The following is a 12099-nucleotide window of genomic DNA, read 5'->3' on the forward strand; positions in this document are numbered from 1 at the left end:
GCCCCACTAATGCTACTCCTCCTGCTCCGACGCTGGTGGCAGGCCAACGGTGGGCTGCGGTCGGGCAGACGGGCTGCTGTCCGGGTGCGCGCCGCCGCGCGTGCGGGCTGTCGCCCCGTGCCCAGAAATCAATCATTACATCGCTCAGTTGCCATGACGATCTCTCACACTTTGTTTGTGCTGAGCTTTTTTACCCGGGCGCCAGACGGCTCTGCCAGTAGACCTTCTTAAATCGAAACCTAAAAGAAACAAGCCTATAGGGGGACGCTGCCAGGCATTGATTTTGCAGTTATTCAGAGAAGGCTGCCGTTCAATAATTAATGTATACAACAGGGTTATAAAAAGCACGAGGACATGAGTGCCTTCGGAGTGAAACACTCCACGCCGTGGGTTTTGATACCACCTTTTGTTCCTTGTAGGCATTGGTAACGGCTGTTGTCCAAACTTCAAAGCAGAGTGGTGCAGGTCTTTTATACCCGCGGTGTACGATCTCCAATCGGCTCCCTGCAGGGTTCAGATGTGACTGGGCTAACGCGTGCAGGTATTAGCCGTGATTGGCTTTGGACGAGCCTGGCCACATCTTAAAGGACCCCCTGTAGCTTTGGCTGATGTTGTCTCATTCAATTCTGCGCCGCTCTCACAAAAACGTCTCAGCTTCGTACGGGTTCTTATAATGTGGTATACGCGCGCGTGTGTGTGTGTGTGGGTTAGTGTGTGTGTGCATATGTGGGTTCGTTTTTGTGTGTGAGTCTGCTAAAATCAAATCTTGCTTTATTTCAATTTCTTCATATATTTATATGTGTGTGTGCGTGTGTGTGTGTGTCTTTATGTCTTTATATGTGTTGTATGTGTTATAATGTGTGCTGATGACAAACAATTGCTGCTGCATCTTAATTGTTCTATATACGTGTGTGTGTGTGTGTGTGTGTGTGTGTGTGTGTGTGTGTGGGTGTCCTTGTCTGTGTCCGTGTGTGTCTATGTGTGTGTGCGTGGACAGGAGGAGTGCCAGAACTACATCCGTGTACTGCTGGTGAACGGCAACAGGTTGTTTACCTGCGGAACCAACGCCTTCACTCCCATTTGCACAAACCGAACGGTAAGCATTCACCTGTGAGCCGAACACCAACCGGCCAGAGCTGCCCTTTCCTATGTCCTTCCTAAGATCCGGTGTTTATTTACCACAGTCTCGCCATCGGCCATTTTGGCCAACCCCTCCACTATCCCTCCCCCCAGCACCTCCACCATCCCAAAACCCCAACCCCTCCACCATCCCCTCCCCCCAACCCCTTCACCGTCCTGAAACCCCAACCCCTCCACCATCCCCTCCCCCCAACCCCTTCACCATCCTGAAACCCCAACCCCTCCACCATCCCCTCCCCCCAACCCCTTCACCATCCTGAAACCCCAACCCCTCCACCATCCCCTCCCCCCAACCCCTTCACCATCCTGAAACCCCAACCCCTCCACCATCCCCTCCCCGCAGTGCCTCCACCATCCCCTCCCCCCAGCCCCTCCTCCATCCCCAAACCCCAACCTTGGCGCTGGGCGTTTACGATGTTTTTGTTCATCGGAGGGCTTTTCAATTCATCTTGATCTTTCGATTCATCTTGAAATACTTCACATTTCTCTCAGCAGGTTCAGTACTTCGGGTGAAGAACACATCCACAGCCAGCCCTGGCCTTGAGCGCTGCTTTTCACTCTGCTCAGATTCCGATGGAAAAAGTGCGACTGCGTTGTCCAGTTAGACGTTTTTATTCACTATCATTCAGTTATAATCAGTTTTTCCGCTATTCCGCTTTTGATTTTAAAAGTTTTATTCAGTTTAGTTTAGTTTGTTTTTCACCACATTGTACAACAAGCACCCACAACAAGCAAGGGACATAACAAATTACCCAGATTTGTTCCTTAAATGTCAATCTATCCATCTAACCGAGGACCTAGATTAGACTTTTATTTTGTCTCATGCACTGTGGATGGCTGACGGAGGTTGTAGTTCGCTGTTGTTTTCTCTCAGACGGCATCTCATCCAAAGGTCATGGGTTGGTCATAAGCGGCAGGGTTTACCAGTGTAGAAGAATGTAGAGTTTAAATGTCACGACATTATTATGGCTGTGTTTCATCCACCACTGGTAGTTACATCGCTCACAGTTCATAGTTCATCTGTGTGTGTGTGTGCGCGTGTGTGTGTGCGTGCGTACGTGCGTGCGTGCGTACGTGCGTGCGTGCGTGCGTGCGTGCGTGGGTGTGTGTGGGTGTGTGTATGTGGGCTTGCTTGGCTCAGAAGAACCTGAGAGAGAGAGAGAGAGAGAGAGAGAATATGAATAGAATATGAGAGAGAGACAGGGATATTCTATCTGCTATCTCATCACCGCATGGTAACTATTTCAACAGGAGTTTATTTTTCCATTTTCTTTTTTTGTTCTCCTCCCCTTTCTTTTATCCTTGGTCAAAGAGGATGATTGCTGTGGTCGGCATGGCGATGGCTTTAATTAAAATGGCGGTGATGTCAATACCCTCGCACCCGCCCATGATTGGTGCAGGTAGACAAACAAGACACCTCTAGCATCCCCAGGGCTCCATCATTTTCTTATTTCCTTGGGCAATTCATCCAGAGCAGAGAGGGCAGGTTATGAGGATGATGATGATGATAATGATGGTAATGATGATGATGGTGTTCATAAGGACGAGGATTGTCTCTCTCTCGGATCTTTCTGGTTCGTCCTTCGTGGAGGCTGAAGGGGCTGACGCTGGGCCGGAAGATGATGAGGTGGATGAGGATGAGGATGATGATGATGGCTGATGGATCATGAGCAAGATCAAAGAACGATGTTGACACACTCACAGCCCCACTGCTTGGACTATTGTGTAATCCAGGGCCATTCAACCTCCTTAACAAGTGGGCCAAAAATGAAAACCACTGAGGGTTCATGGGCCACACATATGGTAAAACTATGTCAATGAATCGCTACAAATAAATCGTACTTAAAGTAGTGTTAACTTAATAGATATAGTACTACTACATGGAATAAACTGGTCAGACTCATTCCTTTCTTCGTCACTTTTCATCTTGCTTGGAGAGAGACATCTTGAAGCGTGTTGTTAGCCTAGCTGAAGTGAGTTTCTCCGCAGCCCGCCAGCATAAAATGCAACGTGAGCTTGACTGAGCCAATAGCAGGTGCAGACAGAGCCTTATAGGCATGTGTATGACAGATTGAATGCATTTGTTTTATTTATCATATTACACTGTTATATGATAAATAAAACAAATGCAAACCAAAAAAAAAAATATATATATATATTTAATTAAATATATTTATATATATTTTTTTTTTTTGGGGGGGGGCGTGGTTTTAGGCAACCTCTTGCGGGCCAGAAAAAAATTAAGAAGGGCCACTAGCCGAATAGGCCTGGTGTAATCCAGTTCCCCATATAGTATATATGTATGTATATATGTTTAAATATGTGTACCTACAATAATTATTCTAAGGTATTCTAAGATCTTAAAAAGCATAGCGAATAGTAAAACAATTGCAAACATAAAATGATCTTAGCACTACGTGCATTTCCAGTTTATTCCAATTTCCAATTGATTTACTTTTACTTTTTTATTTACTTTTAAAGCAGCAGCTCTAAAAAGTGTTTTCCTCTGACACAAACGCCACATCCGTCCCTCTGAGCAGCTCCCCGCTCTACGTCGGTGTGTGTGTGAGCTGTCTCTCCCCGTCCAGCCGTCCAAGTGTACAGGAGCTCCTGTGTCTGCCCCCCACCCGGCCTTCCCAGCTGCTGTGCACCCACACAGAGAAGGCCTTCTCACTGCCTCCATCCTTAATATGCACCGTGGACCGGCTCCAGGGCTATTCCAGTGTATTCTCTGGATCGCTTCTTGTCTCTCGTCTCTCACTCTCGCTCTCTCTCTCTCTCTGTCTTGTCTTTTATTTTTGTCGGTTATTGCTGTGCCTAATGCCCTCCAAACAGCTCTCCCGGTGTGCGGGATGCGCGCCCCCAGACACGTCAATAGCTCCTTTTCATCCCGGCTGGGCTCGGGATGAGAAACTCCAGACAACGCTCTCTCTGTGCCGGGCGGCCGGGGTCGGAGCGGAGGTGGCGGGAGTTAGCGGAACCCTTGATCCGAGGCCGTTTCCTGTTCCAAGAAACGGGTCTAAAAAAAGGCACCTGTTTTTTCTTTCCCCCCCATCCCCAGTGTCTCTCACTCTCTGTCTCCGTCTCTCTTTCTCCATCTCTGTCTCTCTCTCTGGCTCGCTCTCTCTGAATGGTGCTTGGAATCCCGTAAAGGAAGTCTACCTGGTATTGAGTGCCAGCTAATGTGTCGTGCGTCGATAAGGGATTCAGTGTGACGGAGAATCAGACGTTGATAGCCATGCCCCCGTGTATCCTGAACATTTAGTTGTTGTTTTCAGAACCTTGATTCTCTAATGTATTTCTCAAATTGTACTTCCACGACTTCTGAAATCTCAATTCCAAGCATACTTTGAAGAAAATACTTTCCATTTGTTTGAATTTAATCTTAGAGCTCTGAATGTAGGGAACAAATATATAAATGCTGGTCTTTCTCCCGCCCTGTTTTTCTTTTGTGCCATAAAAGTTAATTATATCTTGAAAGTGAATCCAAGGCCTCTCGCCCTCTGGTATTTAGTTTCTGGAGTTGAGTGAATTTTTGATCGGGAACAAGTGCACTGTGAAGGGTTAGAAGTAGGTCATGGCTTTAAAGTAGTTTTAAATGTGGGGAGAAATCTGTTTTTTTCTGCCTCCTGGTCCAAAGACAGAACAGGGAGCATGACTGCATCTTGCATCCCAAGTCTCTTATGAAAACATTTTGCACTGATGTGGTGAAGTAGTGGTTTACCCAGTTGGATGTCCAGTATGAATGAAGGCTCTCGAACTGGTGGAGCAAACATTATATTGGAAGTTTTCAACGGTTTTGAGGGTCACTTTTTGCAGGTTATTTAGTTGGTTATTTATGTTTCATCCTTATAGTGCCGTTTATTTTTTATATTTTTTATATTTTAACAATGCGAAATATGGCCTTTGATTGAATATCTGGCCCTGTGTTTGTGTGTGTGTGTGTGTTAGTAGGCAGTTTATATTTTGTAATGCTAGTTCTATTTCCATACAGCAGCACTTGCATGGCTTCCATTGAAATATTGTCCCTTGCCACGTTTGTCCCATATTCACACCGCATTCAGTTAATGATAATAACATGAAGGCCTGGGGAGAAAAAACCTACTTTTCAAGTGCCATTCACATCCTCATTTCCCTCCAATTTACCGGAATATATACTGAAATATATTTACTGAAATTTACTCAAATCCAATCTCAGGCAACATAACATCACTTCATTGTTCCGAGTAATATCTCGCAGAGAAAAAATGTGAAGCAGGCATTCTGAGATCTCATGAGCCTCATGAGCCTATTTTGTTTTCCAGTGAATCCATCATCTTCCATTCTGCCATCGTATCCCTGGAATAAACCCCTCTCTCTCCCCTGCTCTCTCTCTCTACCCCCCTCTCTCCCCTCTCGCTCCCCGCCATCAGCTGACCAACCTGACAGAGATCCACGACCAGATCAGCGGCATGGCGCGCTGCCCCTACAACCCGCGCCACAACTCCACTGCCCTCATCACGTCCGGCGGCGAGCTCTATGCCGCCACCGCCATGGACTTCTCGGGTCGCGACCCTGCCATCTACCGTAGCCTGGGAGGCATGCCCCCGCTCCGCACCGCGCAGTACAACTCCAAGTGGCTCAACGGTAAAAACTGAAAAAAAACTGTGTCGATCCCGCAAGGCCAACCCTGTGATGGGATAAAGGGGTCAAAGGTCGACTGAGATGTTTTGGCTCTGTGTAAATGGACCTGTCGGACTGAGGGGGGGGGGTGCCGAGAGTGTGGGAACCGTCCAGAATAGATTAGAGTGTTTGGTTTTCAGAATAGATTGTCTGCTGAAGTGATATTTTATTGATTCCAGAATGGGAGAGTCTCTCGTTTGCTAGCCTCTCTGTGCGTTGAGGTCAGACTGTGGGAAGGCAGCAGCGGGGTAATGCTGCTGCTGCTGGTTTTAATATACACAGAGGTAGTGGGACTGGTGGGACGGATTCTGGTGTGTAGTGTACCATCGTTGTGTTTAAGTTTCGTGAGGCACGTTGTTACTGTGCCCCTATAGCCGTGGTTTGTTTTCAATTCAAAAGCTCTTACTTATCATCTTACATTTGCCTTTACATTTAGGGCAATTGGCAGGCACTTTTATCCAAACTGACTTAAAAAGAGTACATTTTATCAGAAGAAAGAGAAACAACAATGTATCGCTGCAGGTACAGTAAGGATGTTCATAGAAACAAGTGCCAAGCACTTACAATTGCTACGTTGCTCATTCCCATTCCTTGTACACAACAAAGATAGCTAGGATAAGACGCTACATAATGCTAAGTACTATTTTTAAGTGTCAGGACGTACAACATACAATAAGTGTGTACATTAACTGCCAGGAAGTACAACATACAACATCAAATCCTCTTCATTAATGCAGTGATTACCATTCATGTAGCGGTACATGGCATAAAGTTAGTGATAGTATAATTATTAACATGTGTTTTTCTGTTGATCCTATGAGGTCCATCTACATTCATCCAGCCCTGAAAACATTAACCTCTCTATGACATGAAATACTCTGTAATAACTGAAAAATGCAATAATCCACATAATAACCCTTATGAGTGGTTATGGAAAACATTAATTGTTTCCAAGAATAAGTATGTGGCCCATTGCCTCTTGTTGCTAATGGCTGCTGTTGATCTCTATGAACATTAGGGACAAAGTGTTTTTTTCTAAAATAATACAGTTGGCAAAAAATAGTGTTTTTGTACTGCAGCAAAGTTCATCTGGTCTGCCATGCTGGTAATTGTCCAACCAGATTTTTTATCGGAATTCGAACTCACTGGCAAACAATTTGAATGTTTGATATCATTCTGCAGTATTTGCTAATCAGTACTCGTCTCCATTATTGAAGTTGTCTTTGACAAAATGTGTGTTTAGAGTGTGTGGGTTTAATGGTTACTACCTTTAGTGCTGTCATCCTAGCTTAGTGCTCCTAACTGCTGTTGATAATGAAAAAATATTTTTTGGAGGGTCTTAACCATTGAGGTTGAATTATGTTAGTAATAAAGTAATTTGGGAAATTATAAAGTGAAGTCATGAGATAATTGAGTGAACATTGATGGGGGACCGTGTGTATTAACTTTGCCAATAGCAATTTGCAAGATCATTTTCCCACACATTTAACACATATCAGCAGTTACTAAGATTGACTTACAAGATAGTTCAACCATGCAGTCTATACACTGATAGACAGCAAAATCAGCAGATTTATTAAAGAGAAGGCGAGGGGAATGTGAAAAAACGTCCATGGAGCAAATTTCACACATTACTGTCAAATTAAATTGACATGGTTAATGAAAAAGTTAATAAAATGATTCCCTCTCCATAATTGATGGTTACATCGAAAATAGCATCTCCAAAGCCAAACATTGTGATGCACAGAAACAACATTTTAATGATGTAAAAGCCTAGCCATAGTTCAAGTACTATCCCCTCCAAACATATCAAGAATAAAGATTTTGAGGCTATTTAGTCCGTCCGGGCTACAAATTGATTCTGTCCAAAGCCATCTTGTCAGTGAACGATTCTGTTCTTGTATTATTCACATTTAAGCTAAATAGAAAAACGATTACAAGGAAAAGTGCCGCAGGCATTGTTTAGCAGTAACCTCTGAGAGAAATGGGGATAATGAATTTCTATGACAAATAGATTTTTCCCAATCTTGCCCTCCCATCTGCTGTCATCCAAAAATGCAATGGGTGACGAAAGGTTGAATGAACATAGAGTGCGAGGTGAATGCAAAAAAAACCCCTTGTTCACTTAAAAGTGAATTAAATCGCTGTCAGGTGAAATAAAGTGAGCAGTTTGGATTCAATAATGTCATACATAAAGATGAACGTCGTAGCATTGGCAGCGCAGGGGAGGCTGGGCCTGTCCCCAACATAGTGCACGGGCTATTACAGTACATCTGTATCGGCCATTCCTCATCCACACCTTTAGGTTTGGCCGATGAAAAATGGCTTTTCTTATTACAGCATAACATCATTAATAACGCGCCCCAGAGTTATTAATCTGGATCACCTGCTGATGTGTGGACCCCACGCGCAAACACAAACGTGCCGAGTCAATCCGTCATGGCAAAGAGTCCCTCTCACACACTCTCCCACGCTCGTTCTTTCCCTCTCTCTTTCTTTCACCCTGCTTCTGTTTGTGTTTCTCTTCACCTACCTCCCTGCTTTCTCCACACTCCCTTCCCTTTCTATAAATCTCTCTCTCTCCCCTCCTGTGTACATTGCCCTGTAACCCTGTGTCTCTATTTTGTGTTCCCTCTGCGTCTGTATTTGTCCCTTTTAATGGATCTACCCTGTGGCCTTTACTTATTCTCTGTACCAATCCTGTCTCTACCACCGGCCCTACAGAAACGGCTTTGTTTTGTGCGACTGTTATATGTCTCCCCAGCTCTGGACCTCTTGCACTCCTAACCCCCCCTGGACGGAGAGACCCCTCCTCTGGGGTCCTTGTCGAGGAGTCTTCCGTTGGATATTGTTATGTTTGTCTCTCAGTGATTCCACCGGCGTAGGCTGACCATGCTCACGTAATTGAGGATCCAGGGGGTACTTGTTAAGACAATATGCATTATGCATATGAATATTCATATTTGAAAAATGTATATTATATATTGTATACAATTGTTGCTGTTCATTACAGTGAAGACCAGACATAGAAGCTCAACTTAGCTTCTTCCTTTTGAAACACCTCGAGGCCAATACAAATAATGAAGCTAAAGTAGTTACATATAGCGGTTACATTATAGGCGGTAGTAACAATATTAGTCCAAAGTAAAACGTGTGGTTTGGTGTTGATAAAGGGGGTGCATCGGACGTGCCCATGGGGGGGGGGCTCTGTAATAAGATACAAAAGGTTGGACAGACACATTGTGTAACAGAGCTTAGGGGTTCACTGTGGGAAGCCTCCTGAGACCCTCACTGTGATCAAGGACTTTACACATCAACAATAACTCACCCTGGCACTTTGTGTTCCCCCCCCCCCCCCCCTCCCCTCCCCCCCTCCACAGAGCCCAACTTCGTCTCATCCTACGACATCGGCAACTTCACCTACTTCTTCTTCCGGGAGAACGCGGTGGAGCACGACTGCGGACGCACGGTGTTCTCTCGCGCCGGCCGCGTCTGCAAGAACGACATCGGCGGCCGCTTCCTGCTGGAGGACACCTGGACCACCTTCATGAAGGCCAGGCTCAACTGCTCGCGGCCCGGGGAGATCCCCTTCAACTACAACGAGCTCCAGGGCACCTTCTACCTGCCCGAGATGGAGCTGCTCTACGGCATCTTCACCACCAACGTGTGAGTGGAGAATTGCTCGTTGTGAGCTCAGGGCGGCGGTAGCTCCAGCGGTAGAGCGGGTTTGAATGGTAACCGGAAAGGTTGCTGGTTCGATCCCCCGCTCGTCCTAGCTAGAGTGTCGAGGTGTCCCTGAGCGAGACCCCTCACCCTGACTGCTCTGGACAGAGAGGTGTGGCGTCCCCTGTCCTGATAAGCTATAGAATGGAGTGATGGTAACCCACCGTTACTAACAACTTCCTTTCCTACTTGTTGTTTGCTTGGCTAGGTGGGACATTTTGGGGACGGTTCCAATGGGTTTTCTTGGTGTTATTTGGGGTTTTAGGTGACATGAGAGGACATGTTGGATTGATGTTGATGATGTGTTTGATTGCCTTTTGGATTAGATGTTGGATACAGCTAGGATTATATAACATGTCGTGTTTGATTGCCTATTGGATTAGATAATGGATTCAGCTAGGATGATATTAGATTAGGTGTTTGATTACATATTGAATTAGATGTTAGATTCAGCTAGGATTATATAACATGATGTGTTTGATTACATATCTGATTAGATGTTAGATTCAAATAGGGTTATATAACATGATGTGTTTCATAACATATTGGATTAGATGTTAGATGAGATTGGATTGCCTTGGATTTGATTATATGCATTTCACAATTTGCATATTTAATAAGATTAAGATTTCATTAGAATAAATTATATATGTGATTAGAGGAAATGTTAGTTCCAACATTACACGTTAGATGTGGTACTGGATGAGTTTAGATATAGCTATGTGTGCAATGCTGCTTTGGCTGCGTTGTGCAAAATATCACTTGTTGCTTAATAAAAAGACTAGTGGGATTAAATCAATCACGGGAAATTTACTCTATGATGGGTTTCAATCCACGGTAATCAATTAAAGCTTTTCTGTCTAGTGTTGCAGAAAAATGGATTTGTGCCCCTTTCCCTCTGCACTTCAACCGAAACTTGTGTGCCTTTTGCCGTTGGTCATAATACAATGTTTCTAGTGGCTCTAACACAAACAACTGCACACGCACAAACAAACACTCACACCAAACACACACACACACACACAAATATAGAATAATTGAATTTGTGCAGCATTTGTTATTACACACACATTTGTGCAACTAATGTACACAAACAAAGCCAGACACACACACACAAATCCTGGCAAGCGCACACACGTTTGGAGATGGAGTAAAAAGCTGAGTAATCTCCTATTTATGGCCGGTGCCTTCACATAGCTCAAACAGAAGTCTTTTAAATGGTATTGGAAACATTTCTCCCTGCGGGCACCATGTTTAATGAACAGCTGCGGTGGATTATAATTCACCCTGGCCAAGACGCGCCATTCGAGATGAGAGCTAATGCTCTCGTTGCATGCTTTTCAAGTTGATGGGAGCAGGCGACGTCTTGTAGGAAAAGCGACGTTGCGGGCGGAAAAGTCAAAGCTGTATTTCAGCGCACCGATCCATACAGTCAGTCAGGCGGTTGGCGAGGCGTGCGGGTTGGGCGGGGGCGAGGTGGCGGGGGGGCCGGGTTGAATGGAGCCTAATTGCGTCCCGTTGTTAAATTTATACTTCAGTAACGACCATCACTCACACTGCGGCGTCGTGGCACTCTTTTGTTTCAGGAAGGATCCATAATTCTAAGCGTGGAACAATGCGAGCGGGCGTGAGGCAGGCGGGCCGTAGTGCGCAGCCGCGCGATACGCGACTGAAAGGAAATGCACTCATTTTCCACTGTTCTTTTTTTTTTTTTGGAGGAAGATTTTTTTTTACCTCTTCCGCCAACTTTTGCCACTGAACGCGACTCCTCATCCATCAGTGCTCCTATTCATTCCTCCTCTCGTCTTACCCCCCCCTCCCCCCCCCACCCTTTGTTCTGTGTGATGGTGCCGTACAGGAACAGCATCGCCGCCTCTGCGGTGTGTGCCTTCAATCTCAGCGCTGTCACGCAGGTCTTCAGTGGCCCCTTCAAGTTCCAGGAGAACTCCAGATCGGCCTGGCTGCCCTTCCCGAACCCCAATCCAGACTTCCAGGTAAACCAAAACACACAAATACAAAAATAAAAAGCCCCCTTTTTTTGTGTATCGCTCCTAGAGTTTGCACGGTTTCACTCTGCATGTTAAATAGCTGCAGATTGAGTTTTGGTTGGACGGTTTGTCAATCTTGCAGGAGCGAGGTGTTTGACTCAATGCATTAACGATGCCAGACCGCACAAAAACATCTCTCATCTTAGGGTGCCATGTTATGTGTGTGTGTGTGTGTGTTTATGTGTGTGTAATCATGTGTGTGCATGGGTCTGCCCATCCATGAAGAGAGTAGTATGCATTTACAGTTGAGCCTTCCCCTGAGAACATGAAAACAACTCTTCTATCTCTTCTCCTGCAATCAGCCCTCTATACCAGACACGGCGTTATGGGTGGGCCTGACGGGCCTAGGCCCACCCACAGCTCAACAGGCCCACCCAAAACTTTTCTTAAAAAAAAAAAAAAAGTTTAACAATATATTGCAATTTCGTCAAGAATAATTAAAAATCTGAAAATAATCACATCATTTGTGCTAAAATAGTCGAAATATGTAGTTGTTTTTTTTTAAGAAAAAAGGTGGTTATGTACG

The 12099-nt window shown here is 45.1% G+C and overlaps 1 protein-coding gene across 1 annotated transcript in view; it reads left to right on the forward strand.

The window, feature by feature from the left end:
* Positions 1-12099, forward strand: part of sema5a (sema domain, seven thrombospondin repeats (type 1 and type 1-like), transmembrane domain (TM) and short cytoplasmic domain, (semaphorin) 5A) — a gene marked incomplete at both ends in the record, with an annotated part of 77943 nt that overhangs the window by 14477 nt on the left and 51367 nt on the right. The window contains 4 exons of the mRNA XM_084474888.1: positions 998-1096; positions 5553-5766; positions 9183-9468; positions 11384-11519. Of these exons, the coding sequence (XP_084331014.1) occupies positions 998-1096; positions 5553-5766; positions 9183-9468; positions 11384-11519 (735 nt within the window). The remainder of the gene's footprint in view (positions 1-997; positions 1097-5552; positions 5767-9182; positions 9469-11383; positions 11520-12099) is intronic.

Source organism: Micromesistius poutassou (genome assembly GCF_964030765.1).
Source record: "Micromesistius poutassou genome assembly, chromosome: 11".
NCBI lineage: Eukaryota > Metazoa > Chordata > Actinopteri > Gadiformes > Gadidae > Micromesistius > Micromesistius poutassou.